At 44.3% G+C, this 18,113-nt stretch overlaps 1 protein-coding gene across 1 annotated transcript in view; it reads right to left on the bottom strand.

Annotated features, from left to right (window-relative positions):
• LOC147421075 (prolyl oligopeptidase family protein) overlaps window positions 1-16,629 on the bottom strand; it is a 61,610-nt gene extending 44,981 nt beyond the window's left edge. The window contains exon 1 of the mRNA XM_086503938.1: window positions 15,797-16,629. Coding sequence (XP_086360064.1) covers window positions 15,797-16,273 — 477 coding nt within the window. The 5' untranslated portion in view covers window positions 16,274-16,629. The remainder of the gene's footprint in view (window positions 1-15,796) is intronic.
• Between the last annotated feature and the right edge of the window lie 1,484 nt (window positions 16,630-18,113).

Genomic DNA, 18,113 nt, shown 5'->3' with positions numbered 1-18,113 from the left:
ATCAGAGAACAAATGTGGTACTAACCGAGGACATATGGGAGTTTTCCAAAGATGGTGACATCATTCTTTTGGGGGACTTTAATGCCCGCATGAGAAACCATCATAAAAAAAATTATGATACCTCAAATGAGATACTGAGAGAGCTAGGTACCAAAGATATGGGGCTTGACAGACGATCATAGGATGGGCATGGGGCCAGCACAGTGGACTATGTCATGGCACAGACGAGCTTCATCCCCTGCAGTACGACCCAGACCAATGGGTATAGCGGTGGACAATGCTCTCTTGACATTTTCAGTCTCCTTTCAGTACACTACAGGTCAAGTGTCAAGAAGGAGGACACATACCCACTATACATTCACATGAGAGACTTACTCTGTTTATACAGAGGAGATCTATGGTCGTCTATGCACAACACCCACGCCACAACTCTCAATGGAGGAGATCACCACTATACTGATTGAGACATTGCATGATGCAGCAGCAGAGGCATATCCACACACTCAGTCTGACCAGAGACGACGTTTTGGGAGCATGCCTCAAAACGGTTGGTATGTCGAGGAGTGCAAAGAGATGAGAATATAGCTTCAAAGTTTAGAGAGATCTTCTCCTAGGGGCCATCAATCACACAGCCTCGGATAGCCTTGCGGCGCCTTGTGCGACAGAAGAAGCGAGCGTTCCTAGCTCTGATGGAGAGAGACTTATACCAATTGTTCTTGAGTAGAGATTGAGGAGAGGCATGGCATCTCTTTTATGACCACTTCCCTCCCCCAGACTCCAGTGATTACTTCCCCTAATGTGTGGGGTCAGTATGCATAGGGGCAACGAGACAAGCTGATTTCAGTAAAGGCTTCTCCACTCTTGACCATATTCTAACACTCAGAGCTATCATTGAGGAACCTAGGAGACAGATTTATTGTAGCTTTGTGGATTTCCGCAAAGCATTTGACACGGTGCCAGAGCCAGATTGATGCACAGACTACAAGAGATGGGAGTGCCCAATGAGTTGATTTGGTGAATCATGGCTCTATACAGAGCCGTGGTGGGACATGTACACACTCAAGAGGGGATATTTGATTTAGTTCACTCTATCACAAACTCCTGACATGTCAAGTCACTCAAGAATGGAGCCAACCTTCAGATCTTGACCGAGGGGCCTAAACCCTAAGTGAAGAAGCAGAAGCAACAGAAGAAGTTTTACCAACTTGCAAAGTCTTGCCGAGTGACCTATCTTTAAAGAAGAGTTCCCACCAACTTATGGGACCCCATCCGATGGGGCCTAAGTGACCTAAAGAGATTAAATAAAGCGGAGCCCACACACACACACACTCAACTAGCGTAGAAAACTCATGACATGGCAACTGTACAAATTTTCGGATTTTGCGCTGACATGTTGACGTGGCAGCTATCAGACACTTGCAATTTACACTGATGACGTGGCAACTTACGGATTCCCGCAAAACGTGCTGGCAGCTTTTGGACCAGTTGCTTTTGAGTTTGATGCTTTTCATGTAACTGCTTTTCATGGGCCAAGGGCCTTTAAATATGTGCAGAGGGCTCAGTCTCTGGCACTCTTCCAAGTGAAGGTGCAAAGCACAAGTACCGGCATTGTACTAAGTTCAAGCAATATAAAGAAATACCGAAAGGGGTGCCAAGGTTTGGGGCCAGTGCTCTCTCTCGGGGTGGAACTCCGCCACTCCCAGTCTCGTGTGTCGTCTATCTCTTTCAATTCAATTGTTATTTAAGGTGCTTAAAGTTGTTCAGTCTGTTCTTTTTCGTTGGCAGGTGGTGCCCGTCTGCGTGACACACTCCAGTATTGGGGTGAAACAAGGTTGTCCATTGTCTCCTACCCTATTTGATATGTATATATAGAAGAGGTTTCTAACTATATTGATAGAGAGCGTGACAGAGGTGCACAGCTGGCAGGGATATGGATTCCATGGTTGTTATATGCTGATGATATTGTATTGATCTCAGATTCAACGGAGGGTATGCAACGACATTTGGATGCACTACGTAGCTTTGCGGAGAATAGTGGATTGTCTGTAAATCTTGGTAAAACCAAGGTCATGGTGTTTAACACGCTGTGGATCAGGAGATGGGAGACTGTGGAATACACGATGCATACACTTATCTTGGGGTAGTCTTCACAGGGCCAAGGTTTTCTTTGAGAAGAGCAGAGACGAGACTGATCAGAGCATATGCGGACGATGTGTTCGCAGGTTCAGTTCCAGGAACCCGGAACAAAGCTCTGGCTCTTTGATACCTTGGTAGCTTCAACTATGGTCTATGGGGGTCAAGCTTGAGAACCCTCTGTGGGTCAGGATGATTGGAGAGGTATGGAGAGGCCCTTGGTAGCTATGATTTCTCGGCTGATTAAAGCCAAGGCCTCCGTGCCACACGAGATCATTAGAGCGGAGTTAGCAGCCCCCCCATGGAGATAGAGGCGCTTACCAAGGTCCAGATCAGTCTCCTTTATGCATAGCTTGTGGGATACTACCAAAGACAGATATGCCAGATTGGCCCTTGAGTCCTCCAAACAGTTAGCTTTACAAGGGGACACATCATGTTCGTATGCGCAAATGTCGTCATGGTTCCAAGTACATGGCTTCAGCATGGACAGGTTACCTCCTTTTCAGTACTCCCTTGATGCACCATTGTTGTGTCTCACACAGATGGATATTACTAGACTCATTCACAAGGACCTCACCCAGTTGGACACCAGGAGGACATGGATAGAGCCGACACAAGGGTTGGGCACAAAGATGGCTCTCTACAGAGAGCATCTTCTCCAACTCACAAAGGATGGGTTTGTGACTCGACCTAGCTATATGGATACACATCTATCTCATGGGTTACAGTGTGCCATTGGTCAGATACGCACATCCTCACACCAGCTTGAGATTGAGACTGGTAGATTCGGAGGGATACCAGCAGCCAGTAAGATGTGCCGACTATGGCAGAAACGGATATATATGTAAGTGTACAGTGTACTACGAGATACGGGGTCGCTTCCACTATCTATTCAGAGAAGGCTTCGTATCCTTCTCCAGAGTCATGAGATATCAGGACCATCGATGTCTTGGACTGTATCTACTTGAGTTACACATATACAGAGACTGTCTACTGAAGAGATCTGGAGAGAGACAATCCTAGAGACAGATTACGGATATCTTAACACCAGACACTGCACAATTTGAGGAGCAGCCACCAATGCAAAGCTCAGCTCATACTCACACTCGCAGTACTCATTGATCAAGCATCGGAGCTAGGGAAATCGCGATGCCCACGACTGAGGAGAGGAGCTTCACAACATCAAGAGAGATTGCAGCAGAGGATTCGAGCCATACTAGCTCGACATCCAGAATGCATATGAGGATGGACTCATAACCCATCACATCACCCTCTTCTAGCACACACTATATCAATGATCACACATACACACCATACACATTTCCAATCAGTAGCACCTCTAGTTTCATTTAAGTATCTCCCCTCCTTTTTTTGTACCCAGACATGGTATCAGATTCACCAGTTTGTAACGGTTTGGTCTCATAGGTCATTTTGGCCTTATAGGTCATTTTGGCCTTTTCGAAGACATTAATATATCATTTCATATCTCTCTCTCTCTCTCTCTCTCTCTCTCTCTCTCTCTCTCTCTCTCTCTCTCTCTCTCTCTCTCTCTCTCTCACACACACACAAACACACTCATTCATAACCAAGAAAAATCTTCTATTAAAATAAGCATTTCAAGGGCACGGCCTCAATATAAAATGTACAAAGCTGATCATCACAAAGGTGTGATCCCACAAATGTCCATAATATACAATGAATGGTCAAGACTTAACGTGCATGTCGAGGCACTTTAGTGTAGCTGTACACCCGCTAATTGCATATGAGCACAACCAGTGTCTGTTCCAAGTCGAGCCGTCAATTCGGGTGAAATAAAGTTGGCCCTGGCTCCTCCGTCACTGAAGATTAGGCTTCTTAGTCTCGCACTTTGCTCCATGCGCGACAAAGTTCAATACTTTCATCCATCTGATCAGGTGGTACCACCATAGTCACAAGGGACGCGTCACGGGACGAGGGACGGGGCTCAAATGGATTTTTAGTGTAAAAAAGAGGGCGGGACGGCAAGTGGAGACAAAACAAGAAGCCAAAAAATGGGCGTCCCGTGTGACTATGGGTAATAGTCCTGCTTTCATCTTCCCTTTTCTCCCACGCTCTTCGGCTGCTCTGGAACCCTCTTACATGTCTTCTGATTGTCCTTTGGGTGCCTTTTTGGGGCACCGTGCTGAGACATGTCCATGTTCCCCACATTCAAAGCACTTCCTCGTTTTAAGGTACTCGGATCATTGTTCCTCGGTCAGTCTGGGCCTGAAACTTCCATCTTCTTTTGTTACCATCATTCAAATTCTATCCGGTCCTTGTTGTCAAAAGTTGATCAGTTGGATATGTAAGAGTATCCGAATGCATAGCAAACCCTTGCTTAGCATGTCCCATCAATTGTTGTATAGACTCAGACTTCTGCAGTAAGCAGTAATCTCGTATCATTTTGGGTAGACACAGCAAAAGCGCTCGATCTTTTGCTTAAGTGATCTTTTTAAAAGAAGAAGCTGGTAGGGAATTATCCCAAAATCTCTAGCCATAAGTATCCAATATCTTCCTTGATCATCCGAAGATGATTCCAAGCAGTAACCACATCACATTCGTACTCCAAAGTGAGCCAAGAGGAAGTGAAAAGCCGCTTAAATTGCAGCCACTTTGTCGGTGCTTCCTTGCATAACAAAAGAGTGGACACCAAGTCTGTGCATTTCCTTTCAAGTAGGATGCTGCCCTCTGGATCTTGGAGTGCTTTGAATAGTGCCCTCCCAAATAAGCTATGTTGAACTGTTGAATAAAGGCGAGGACCTTGTGGGTATCTTGGAAGCCTGAAACGCCCTCGATTACGCCTGCAAAACAGACAAGCCATAAACTGTCTTAGCAAACACTGATTGCTAGTACCGCCGCACTAGGAAAACACATCTAGCACATGTACCAATCGACAGTCACATCACCGGACATCACAGACATCACATGACAAATCACACTCAAAAATTCATTCGGATCTCAGACCATAATTAATCAACAACGTATTTAGCAATAGTATCTAGATCCACTCCGGACCTCATAGATGCCCAATTAACTAATCCTTATTGCAACCATGTCTATCGAGATCTTTCAGACCGAAATGCTGCAGTCATTTCATCTATTAGTTTCTGCACTTACACAAGTCAAGAACAAATCAATATCATATTATCGGGAATTCTAGTTCATAAAGTCATACAGCAGAATATTGTCAGCTCACAGTATCCCTGAAACTCAAAAGAGACATCAGTGACTTTAGTATCAAAAATCGGGGCAATCTGTTGACAAAGGAGTAGAGCGACTCCCCTCTTGTGCATACCCGCTAAAACAAATTCCACCGGAGCTGAGTTCGGGTTCTATTTGGAATAGACTATGCTAAACCAAATGCTTCAAGGTAAAGGTTCACAATCTGAGGAGTATCTGTCAGGTCCTCCTCCTCCATCCACTTCGCATCCAATGCAGGATAGTTCTTGAATTTAACCAAGAACCGCCTTATCATTTTACCTTTTACCTTCCTATCTTTATGTGCCAATATCTGTTCTGGAACGAGTATCTCCTCGTTTTCCTCCACATCGGGTTGCTCATCTGGCTCCCCATCATTGGGCACATCACCTTTAAAAGACTTCAAGAGACACACAAAAAGCATTGTGAAGTCTCCAAGTGTCGGGCAGCTTCAATCTAAAGGAGACCATTTATCTTTTCGGAAATTTAAAAAGGTTTATAGTATCTCATACTAAGCTTTGGAAAAAGCCGCTCCTTCCCCTTTTTCTTTCTTAGGCGTGCCTTCTCAAAACGTAAGAGCACCCAATCGTTCTCCTTTAATTTCAAATCGACGATGTCGATCTGCTGCCTTTTTGTGTCTTTCTTGAGATTTTTGCAAAGCCTCCCAGACCTTGGCAAAAGCTATGTCCAAGTCCCGCGTGTACTCGTCGACTTCAAAAATCTTATCTTTCGTGCTTAGGAAGAGTGGAACCTTCGTAGCACCTTCACTAATCTCAAATGGCACCTTCCTCGTCAAAGAGTGAATCGTGTTATTGTAGGCAAATTCCACCAAGGGTAAATACTTTTCCCATTGAGTCTTCTAATCCGATATGTAAGACTTTAATAAATCCAGTACCACTGAATTTGCAATCTCAGATTGCCCATATGTCTACGGGTGGAACGATGACGAGAACTGCAACCGCGTACCAATGTTCTCCCAAATAGCCTTCCAAAAAAAACTCGTGAATCTGGGGTCTCTGTCGGAGACAATTGTCTCATGCATACCATGTAATCTGAAGATCTAGGCCACAAACAGTCTTGCTAAGTGATACGTCTTGACTGTTTTCTTCACTAGAATGAAATGAGCTTGCTTGCTAAATCTGTCAATAACAGTCCAAATACCATCATGTCCACTCTGTGTTCTCGGGAGATCAAAAATGAAATCCATTGCAATACTTTCCGAGGGGCGGGTGGGTATGGGTAAAGGCTGTAACAATCCCTGTGCTTTATGCTTGTCAAACTTGACCTTTTGACATACCAAGGAACTGCGTACAAAATCTCCACGTCCTTCTTGAGTCTCGGCCAAAAGAAGTATTTCTCCACACCTTTCAAGGTGGTAGCAATGCCGCGGTGACCCATAAATGGTGGACGGTGGCATTCAGTTAAAACCTTTTCCCTCAACGGCTGTGTAACGCACAATATCGTTTTCTTCATCAAGTAGCCATCCCAAATAGAATATCCCACTACTACCTCCCCATTCCATATCGAGTGACAATATCTACAAAATCTGTATCTGTGGCATACTGATTGACCATATCCTCGAAGGTCCTATGATCTATCGCGGAAATAGCCAGAACCAACGACTTCCGGGACAAAGAATCTGCAACCAAATTCTTTTGTCCCTGCACATGGACAATCTCGAAGTAAAATTGTGACAAGATGTTCGCCCACCGCATCTGCTTTTACAATAGCTGCTCCTGTGACAACAAGTAGCGTAAACTCTGATGATCTGTAAAGACCATAAAGTCGGCTCCGAGTAGGTAATGTCGCCACTGAGTAAGAGCATGGATAACCGCCAAAAGCTCTTTCTCATATATCTGTGCTGTCAATTCCGGCCTTGAACACAATCGGCTCTCGTAGACAATGACATGGCCTTCTTGCATTAAGACCGCACCAGACTACGACCACAAGCATCACAATATACTTCAAATGAATTTTGCAAATCCAGCAAAGTCAAAACTGGTCCTGTAGTCAATTTCTCTTTCAATGTCTAAAAGGCAGTCACCTCTGTGGGTCCCCACGAGAAAGGGACTCTTTTCTATGTCAAAATATGCAAAGGGGAAGCAACCTCTGCAAACTTTCTAATGAACCGCCGGTAGTAAGAACATAAGCCCAAGAAGCTTCTAACTTCATGGACATTCTTCAAATCGGGCCAATCACGGATAGTCTATATCTTTGACGGGTCCATCTGCACTCCTGTTGCTGCTGAGACGATGTGTCCCAAAAAGTGTATCTCTGGTAGAAAAAATTCACTCTTCTTTGCATTGATCACCAACTTGTGATCCCGTAATACCTGAAAGACCTATAGCAGATGTTCTCTATGTTCTGCCTCATCCTTGGAGAAGACAATAATGTCATCAAAGAAAGTGCCCACAAAATATCTGTACTCTCTGAAAATCCTGTCCATCATTCGGTTAAAGGTCGCTGGAGCATTGGTAAGCCCAAAAGGCATAACCAAAAACTCGAATAAACCAAAGGTAGTCCGAAAAGCTGTCTTGTAGACATCTCCCGGCGCGATTCGGATCTGATGACATTCGCTCTTCAAATCGATCCTGCTAAAACAAGAGGATCCCTGTAGTCGGTCTAGAATATCATCGATCCTAGGAATCGGAAATCTATTCTTCATGGTGATTTTGTTGAGAGCTCTATAGTCAATGCACATTCTCCAAGGTCCTTCCTTCTTCGAAACCAACAACACCAGAGAGCAGTAAGGTGAAGTACTCGGTTGGATAAGACCCTTTTCCAAGAGGTCTTTCACTTGGTTCATAATCTCTTCATTCTGGGCTCCGCTCACATGGTAAGGTGGCCGGTTCGGTGGTGTGCTTTCAAGTATCAGATCAATGGTATGATCCTCAAGATGAGCTGGTGACAACTCGCCTGGCATGCCCTCAGAAAAGCAATCGGCATGAGTGTGGAGAAAATTTTGGCGCTCTTTTTCTAGATCATACATATTTGTCCTATGATCATCATTCAACTCTTTCAAAAAGATCGAGTAAACAAACAGACTGGACTTCATTAATTTTGAAACGGCCGAAGCCGATACAATAGGGACAGACTCTCCCTTAAGCTTCACATCAAGTACAATGGTTCGGCCCTTTTTTGTAGTCAAAGTCGCTTTTCTCGCCCGATAGTCGACCACGGCGTTGTTCTTATGGTACCAGGGAATTCCTAGGGGGACATCACAACCTTCCAAGGGCATTATGTAGAAATCCTCGTGCCCCAAATACCCCTGACAATGCAACCGAAGTTTGCCAATGACAGGTGTAATGGCTACGTCCCTACCGGGTGCCGCTAGAACTGCCTCTGCTTGTGGTCCCATCCGATCGGGTGTAATCTTGAGCCGTGCTGCCAATTCAGGTGAAAATGAAGTTGGCCTTGGCTCCTCCATCAAAGAAAATCAGGGCTTCTTGATCTTTCACTTTGCCCCAAGCTCGGCAAAGTTCTGTACTCTCATCAATGGTACTTGGGTCAATGCCCATGCAATTTGAACCAGTCTTGCTTTCATCTTGCCTTTCCGTCCACGTTCCTCAGCTTCTTTTGAACTCTCTAGCCTTTCTTCATCTTGTTCTTTTTGTGCCGTTTTAGGGCACTTCGCGGAGATGTGCTCAGTTTCCCCACATGTAAAACATTTCCCCTCTTTGATGTAGTTGTCTCTCTCCCGAAGAGTGAGCCAGGGTCGTGCATCCTTATCTTTCTATCTTGGGGGCTCTTCTTTTTCCTACTTTCATTTTTAGAAGTTTGTTCGGGTTTCTACGTCATGATCTCATCTGTGGGGTAAGTCAAACTGCCTGAATGTATGGCAAAGCCTCGTTTCGCATGACTCATCGGTTCTTGAATAGAATCTAACTTTTGTTCTAAGCAGTGATCTCGGATCTCCGTAGGAACTCCCAAGGTAAACCGCTCAATCTGTTCTTTAAACGAGATCTTCTTAAATGAAGAAGCGGGTAGAAAAAAGCTCCAAAATCTCTCGCAATATGCGTCCAAAGTATCTTTCTTGGTCATCCGTAGATGGTTCCAAGCAGTTCGTATGTCGCGTTCGTACTTCCGAGTCAACCAAGAAGAAATAAAAAGCCTTTTAAATTCAGCCATTTAACTGGCGCTTTCTTGTTCAATAGAAGAGTGGACCACCATGTTCGAGTATGTCCCTTGAAGTAAGAGGTAGCCCTCCAAATCTTGGAGTGCTCTGAGTAATGCCCTCCAGAAAAAGCTATATCAAACTGCTGTATGAAGGCCAAAGCCCTCGAAGCATCTCGGAATTGAGAAAAAGTGTCAAATTTAATAACCGTCCACCTTCTTTCTTGCTTTTATCCTCCTGAAAGTCATACTGGTTGGCTTTATAGAAATTCTTCTTCTTTGCATAAAATCTGTGATCATCGGAGTCCGAACATTCTGAAGACGAGTCCTCTGTAGAACTATCATAAACTGGGCGAAACTTAGGCTTCTTTGCCTTTTTCTTGCCCTTTCCGAAGCTTTGCTTTTTGCTTCGCTTTTTCCCTTTCATGTCTTCTTAGCTCGAGTCAGAAGAGCTAAAAGAACTGGAAGAAGAAGAAGAAGAAGAAGAAGAAGAACTGGATACTCCTTCAAATCGCACATTCTTCTTTTGCTTTCGTGCCGAGGCAAAAGTAGATTGACGACCCAAATAACCAAGGAAGTCAGTTCCTTTCTTCTGCTTTTTGTCGTGCTTTTTGGCTTTGTTGGCTGCGTCAAAAAGCTGGGTAATCCATGTATAAACCACCTCTTCTAATTCTTGCTCTGTAAACATCCTCGAAGTAGGAGATTTCTTGAGTGCCGGTTTGAGGGGTGGTTCTGTGGCCTTCCGCCACTGAGAGTGCACTTCGTCGAAGGATGTCTGAGTTAAAAATTTGGTAAATTTCGGATCCTTCGCAAGATTGATCATCAATCTTTGTTGCGTCGTCAACCAATCGTCGACGTTCCATCTCTTCAATCTCCGCCTGAGTAGGCCGAGGCGGGCCGTACTCCTCATGAGAATCTTCTTCATGATCTCTTCTCGCATCCTCAAATGCAAAGGAAGTCGACTGATCTCTGTTTGAATCCATAAGTGTCGCGAGAAAAGGATCGGATTTCCCGGTAGAAGAGAAATCAACCTGGCTCTGATACCACTGTAACAAACTTGGACACTCCAAATCAAGATTCTACCACGATACAACATAGATTTACTTCAAAACAGTTCACAATTGATTCGACACGACCCGGCGGAGTTCTGTGCCTAGAGATATTGGCCCCAAAGATTGGCGCCCCTTTCGGTATTTCTTTTTGTATTCATGTGAGTTCAAAGTACTAGGGAGTGGGAGGGTTCTCACTCTTAGACTTTGCATCCAGATGCTTTGCCGAGTGGGAGCCCAACCGCCTAATTATTGGTTTACAAGGGATGCCAAAAGCAGAGCCCAAAAGCTGCCATATTATAAGAGCTTCTTTAAAATAAAGCATCTTATCCCAAAGCTTCTCCAAAAGCTTGCATAGAAATCAGCCCACGCAAAAAAAAGCTTCCGTACAGCCTGTAGTACGCCTTGCCACGTCAGCCTGCTTTTCCACCACAAATCGTGGAAATGCTGTACAGTTGCCACGTGGCGCATGCGCGTTTTTCGGGCCTGTCTGCCAGCCTGGGTGGGTCCGGTCTGCTACCCATTTGATGAGGTGTGTGTCTAGGGCTATGCCACGTCACTGGTTTGTGACACGTCATCAAGTTCATCTTCCATGTACACCCACGGAACAGGTACTCTCTTCAAAGCTGACTTCAAAGCTGACTTCAAAGCTGAATCGATGACCATACGCCATCGAGAATGCATCTCATCGATCAGGTGCCTGGTCAAAAATTTTGCGTATTGAGGATCTTTACAATATTGGAGCATCAGCCGAGCACAAGCATCAACCTGCTATTGATGCTGCATCTCCATTCGTTCATACTCCATGGGCTAGGGTGGCCCATACTCTTCTTCTCAATCAGTAGAAGGTGGTCATGAATCTACCATGTTCTCACCCGACCCTGAGTTGTCATGTGGGTTGTTCTGATCCTTGAGGGATTCGTCGACTGAATCCATGTGGGTCGCGGTAGAAAGGATCGGATTCTCCTTGGAAGGGAAAATCGACTCAGCTCTGATACGACTATAACAGACTTGGACACCCCAAGTCGCAAATCTAGCACGACACACGAGAAATCACTTAAAATCATTTTACAAACTTTGTTACAATTCAATAAAGAGATGACAAGGCCCGACGTAGTTCTCTGCCCAGAGGTATTGGCCATAGTTACAGGGGACAGACCCTAGGGACGGGGGACGCCTGATTCCGGGACGGGGACGGGCAAGGACGGGTGGGGACGGACGGCAAAAGGGCTACCAAGCCGGAACGCAGGCAAAACGTCCCCGGGACGGCAGGAGACTTTTTTAAAAATTTGAGAAATTGATCATTTCTAGTGGCTAGTTCCTCTCCAATAGCCATATGTTTGAACTTTGAAGCACCCCAATGGCTATAAAAGCCACCCTTTGGTCCTCATTTCTCGATGTTTTATAAGCACATTTGCGTCTATATCACTCATGTTATTTGGTCTAATTAGTGTAAATTTGTGGTCAAAGTGATGCTCTATGTGTGTTGCATGTGTGTAGGTCAAAAAATGCCAAAAAAAATCTTCTTCTTTTTTTTGCCGTTCCGACCCCGTCCCCGTTTCTTGACTTTTGCCGTCTCGTCCCCGTCCCCGACCCGCCGTCCCATGTAACTATGGTATTGGCCCCAAAGTCTGGCGCCCCTCTCGGTATTTATTTTTATATTAATGCTTGAGCAAAGTACAAAGTCCGAGGGTCCTCTCTTCTCAATGCTCCTGAGCAAATTTGACAGAAGAGAGACCCTGGTTACATATTTCTAGGCCCATGGCCTTCCAGAAGGAGCACATGAAAAGCTTCAAGTCCTAAAAGCATTCAGTTCCAAAAGCATCTAGTCCCATGAGTCTGCGCCAAAAGCTGGCAGCACAATTTGCGTTGGAAAAATCGCGGAAATCCGTACACAGTGCCACGTCAACAGTCAGCGCATTTTGCGGGCGTCTGTACAGCCTGTCACGTCAATAGCCAAAGCTAGATTTTATTTTTCTTTGTGACCCCTGGGCCCCATCGGACATAAGTTGAAACAACTTATAAAATCATTTTATCTATCAGAGTTTGTCCGTGTGGACATGCCACGTCATCACTTCGTGACACCTGTTACAAACTCAGGTTTCTATTCTTCATTGATTGCATGTGAACGACTGAATACTATTACATGGGAGGAGTTAGTGCTAATGGTTTTGGACCAAGAGGAGCAATTCAAATCCCAAGTTAGATCGAGATCTTCTAATTCAACCAAGGCTTTGGCTGCAAATTTCAAAGGAAAACAAAAGGTTGAACGGAATGAGCCATGTTCTTCAAAGACTGATACAAAGTAGGATCCTTGAAAGCTCAAAGATATTGCAACAATTGTGGAGAGAAGGTCATTACTAGCGGAAATTTCCTTTGCAGAGAGCAAAGTCGTCAACAACGACTATCACCTGCCTTTATTACACAAACCACAAGATCAAATACCTTTGGAGCAGGAGAGGAATTTCACTTTTCTGGACTCTCGAGATTGGATTATTGAAAGTGGTGTTGTTAGGCACCCGACTTATCGTGATTTGATGTACAATCTGAGGCCATACGAAGGACTTAAAGATAGATCCATGACTCCTGTGCATGGTGAGGGGGATATGAAGCTTATTCCACACTGCAAAGAGGGAATGTATACCTCCCATGTTCTTTATCTACCTCGTCTTGGTTACCACATCTTCTCAGTGTATGAGTTTTGTAGACTTGGTATGGTAGTATTTGTTGAGCATAGTGTGACGATTTGAGATAAAGTATCGGGTCTAGAAGTCAGAGGGGGTAGAGTTCTGTGTGGATTGTACCGACTTGACCCTCTTCCTTCAGATTTGGACTCATCAAGCACGTTACTTCATACCAAACGTCACATGGTGTGCTAGACGAGAGTGGTTACATTCGTAGGGAGCAACAGAGTGCTCCAACTGATATGGCGCGAATGGTGGCAAGGTGGATAGGTACGATAGATACGGTACAAAAAAACAATTAAAAATAATGTACAGTATGGGTAATCACTGTCGGTATGAAAAATGCGTTAAGTACTAATTACAAATAGACATACATGTCTACTTATGCATGATTGCATGCATGTATACACACGTATGCATACATACATACATGTCTACAATCTAATATACATGCATACACACGTATGCGTACATACATACATACATACGTCTACGATCTAATATACATGCATACACATGTATGTGTACATACATACATATGTCTATGATCTAATATACATGCATGCACACACGTGTATTGGTGAGTGCATATTAGTAACAACCAATACGTTAAGTACTAATACCAGTACACATGTTTATCATACGGTATGGGAAGAATGATAAATATGAGTTTGGAATGCAACCTTGGATGGTGGAGATGCATGGGTTACTCTCCACGATTCACGAGTGTTGGATTCACTACCAGATGCGCAATCCAGTGTAGCCACTCGTAGACGCCAACTACAGTTACCTAGCAGAGTTTCTAATGGAGAGCAGATGAAGGCATGCCTCACCTTTTGTCTTCTCAGCCCAGATACACGAGCTTCTTCTCTAAATGTCACTTAGCAGCTCCACAATTGTGTAGTCCGACCAAGAGCTAAGAGGAGACATCAAGTTTGTCACCTCTCTGCCGGTCCTAGCCAAGCTACCTAGTATCTCCTAGAGTTGATCATAGGGTGTGAGGGCTGTTTTGTGGCTGTGCCCGGCCTATGTGAGGTAGTTTTCTCATCGCCGACCTCTTTCTATCGTTGTTTTGCCAAACCCTGTATTGCTAGCAGTGCCATATAGTTTGCCTCTTGATGGCGCCACATCTTGAGCATCTTATCCCATAGCCTGTGCCACTGGTTGTTTGTACTTTCTCCCCAATGTTTGGCCTATTGTCTGAGTCGTGGGGGTTTTGGGGGAGGTCAAGCAGGAAGCTGCTCCCTATCCGAGGAGGGGGTTGGCCCACCCCGTATCATTTTGTGCACTTGCAATCAAAGCTAGCATTTTAAGTCTCTCCCTCCAATGTTTTCTCTCTCGAGCAACTTTCCCAGATTGCCTTCCCTCTCTGTGGATCCCTTGCGTTATTGCACATCTCTCTCCACTACGATCTCTTGCACAAGGCAACTCTCCATCTACGCATACCTTACAGATCTAAGAGATCACCAAGATGGGATTGCCCTCAAAGATTCCACATTCGAAGGTGGTTGTTGTCCACCATCGGATACGAGAGGTTGTGCACGTGTTCTATCCATCTTACACTGCCCCTTCCGACAAGCTATCCTATCAAGCTTTATGTGGCCCACTTGTTCGAGTTGTGTATCTCATGGCAAGTTGATATATGATGTGAATCCAACATCAACTTGTCATCTAGTCCCAATTATCTTAGTAATCTACACTACTCGCCGAGATCTGCTGCGACTACCTCATGAGCTCTGCTTAATAGCCAGAGGGGATCTCTTGCACTAATAGTATGGAGCACCCTCTTTAATCAAAGAGGACTGTTCGCTTTTCTGGATCTAGTGAATCGGGAAAACTTCAAGTCCTTTGTTCTATAGGTGGTATAGAAAATTATGTTCGCCAATATTATCCGAGCCGCTTGTTGTGGATGGTCAATTCCCTAAGCCCAACTATTTTATACTTCTACCAACATGTACTTTTCCAAAATATTGGACTTCCAGAGGGGAATTCCAAACTTGCACTCAAAAGAACTCAAAGAGGATAGGCCTCTTCTATCAACATGACAACAAGCTCATGGAGTCCTTGGTAGAGCTTCAAGGTATTATTTAGTTCTTTGTGGATGTTGCCACACTATTATAGTGCGCATCTAGACTGACTACTAATAAGGCTACTACACAGGGCCTCCTAACGATAGGGTACACAACTACACAGCTCCAAATGGCCGAGACTTTAGAGGGACTACACAGAACAAGACCCACTTGCTTCTAGACTATCGAGATAGTCTAGATACCCATGCAACAGCTCAAGGGAGAATTATCCCCACTTTGATCTGCACCTCCCCTCCATATATTGTAACCTGCCAAAGAGCCTCAATGATGTGTTTCCATTGTGACACATGCACGACACATGATGCATCTAGGTTCTAAATAAGGCTTGTACTAAGTTTATCCATTTTGTTTCGTATAGGCTTCTCATTTTGATGTGACGGTTGTAACTTTTGGTCTCATAGGTCATCTTGGCCTTTTTGAAAAGTAAGTGGTACAATTCAATCTCTCTCTCTCTCTCTCTCTCTCTCTCTCTCTCTCTCTCTCTCTCTCTCAAGGAGCTAATAGAGCATACCCCTCCAGGCAATGGCACAACGAGACAAGCAACGTCATCACCTCCACCAGCCCAATCATACCTAGTTATACCAAGGCCTCGCTCTCGAAGTCGTTCTCTTCTTAGCTTCTCAGCAACGGAGAGGTTACCTTCATCAACACCACCACCAGGCGGGCTTACGACCATCTGTTGGCGATGTGTTATAGGATCAAGAAGGAAGATCTTGCGGCTGAGTGTACTATCAGGGCTAAAAAGATAAGAGATGAGCTTGTCATCTGGGCTAAAAGCAACCGATGAGGGTGCAACATAGCCAGGAGGGGGGTTTTGTACAATGTCTTCAACAGGGAAGGGAGTGCAATCATCCTGTATATGGCTTTCTGCAGTGCGCGGCATGGTTGACGATGCAAGGAAAGCTTGAGGCACAGATAAAGTGGAGGGATCAGTCCGCTTAAACTTCTTGCTACCTGAGGCTGGTCCTGGAAAGTCTACCGATTGCATCCCAGAGGGAGAGGCGCAAGTGTTTCCTATTGAGCCGTCTACAAAGGAAAGGCTTGCTGCTAGTGTAGCTCTCCTTCCGGCTCCTGCTGGGATTCTCTCTCTTTCTCTGCTGCTGCTGATGATGATGATGGTGATGCAGAACTACATATCGATATCAGGAAAGTAAACTGTCCTGATCGAAACCCTGTCGCAGGCATTTCTGGACATCGTGAAGCCTTGACCTCTGAGAGTGAAAACCCATCTGCTTTTCATCGGAAGCTCCTCTTGGACGGGTAGAAGGAAAGGAGAGATGCTGATGCCACAGTGTTGCCGATAGAGGCTCCTTCCACTGTTCCCAGGTGTCCTTTGACGAAGCTACTACAAAAGTAAACTAGGCTAGCCGGTCTCTTTTTTTAAATGGGGCATCTTCATTTACAATCCCAAGACGTTAACTCGGCCATTGTTGGCCAGGTAGTGATATAAGCGTAGAGATATAAGCGTGATGCTTATCAAATCTTTTGACACATTTTTCAAGCTTTCTTTTAAGTTTTTTTAGGTTTTTTTAAAGGCTTTTCACTAAAAATAGCTTGCGTCAAAAAAGCTTTGCCCATCTTTCTCTCTCTCGCATCTTTGTTGCAGTCAAGAGCCTCTCATCTACTCTACTCTACCGATCAGAGCTGTCAAGGTCTCTTGGGATATAAGCATGATGCTTTTCAAATCTTTTGACACATTTTTTAAGCTTTCTTTTAAGTTTTTTAAGGTTTTTTTTTAAGGCTTTTCACTAAAAATAGCTTGCGTCAAAAAGGCTTTGCCCATCTTTCTCTCTCTCTCATCTGTGTTGCAGTCAAGAGCGCTATCTCGCTCTCTCTCTCTCTCTCTCTCTCTCTCTCTCATCTAGTCTACTCTACCGATCAGAGCAATCAAGGTCTCTTGGGATAGTCTCCTACGACGTTAAAACTAACTCTCTCTCTCTCTCTCTCTCTCTCTCTCTCTCTCTCTCTCTCTCTCTCTCTCTCTCTCTCTCTCAGCAGGTAGTGATGCCGTCTGCGCGTTAGTGATGGCCTTGGCATTGCCCCTGTTGTATAGGCTAGGTTGAGACGCAATGGCGGCAAAGCGACTCAAATGGACGTAGTGTGAAGTGGCATGCGTGCATTGGAGGAAAGAGTAGTTTTCCACACCTACCCTGAAGATGGTCGACACCCCCTTGAAACAAAAGGATTTTTGCCTACTTTTCAACGCGAAAAGAGAGAATATGTGTGTTTCAAAGGTGTACCAAATTTGTGCAACCATGTGTATTGGTAAATAAGCTAACGTTTTATCCAAATTCAATTGTTGAACATACTTTCCCTTAGAAATTGGTCATCAAATGTAGGGCAAAAGTTTAAAGTACATCACAATAAAGGTGTAAGTTTTTTTTTTAATGAATCGATTTCTTACTGAAAAGCATGTCCATCAATGAAAACTTGTCCGCATATATTTCCTCATGGGGATGACTACATTTTGGCCTCTACAAGCCTTAGTATCCATATGGATAAACGTTGTTCAATTTTTGTTATCTGACATGTCAAAAGAGCCTTAAAAAGTCTTCAAGAGAATTGAAAAAAAGGAAACCATGTCTTTTCAAATGATCTTTCCCAAAAGCTGCATTAGTTTTTCAATTTTTTTGAGAGGATGCAACAAATGATTTGAAGTTTGAATATGATATTGTTTAAAGAAAATTTGATTCTTTATGTACCATTAATCATTTTAAAACTAAATTCCACAAAAGCATGGCACGTTGTATGTAGTAAAAGCTTTTTGCTTTCCCCATTTTAAATAGAGTTTTTATTTTTTTGGCCTGCTAAAGGCCTTAGTATTCATA

The sequence above is a fragment of the Adiantum capillus-veneris genome, chromosome 28 (genome assembly GCF_014529385.1).
Source record: "Adiantum capillus-veneris isolate H3 chromosome 28, ASM1452938v2, whole genome shotgun sequence".
NCBI lineage: Eukaryota > Viridiplantae > Streptophyta > Polypodiopsida > Polypodiales > Pteridaceae > Adiantum > Adiantum capillus-veneris.
This window is presented reverse-complemented; position numbering and strand designations above follow the sequence as displayed.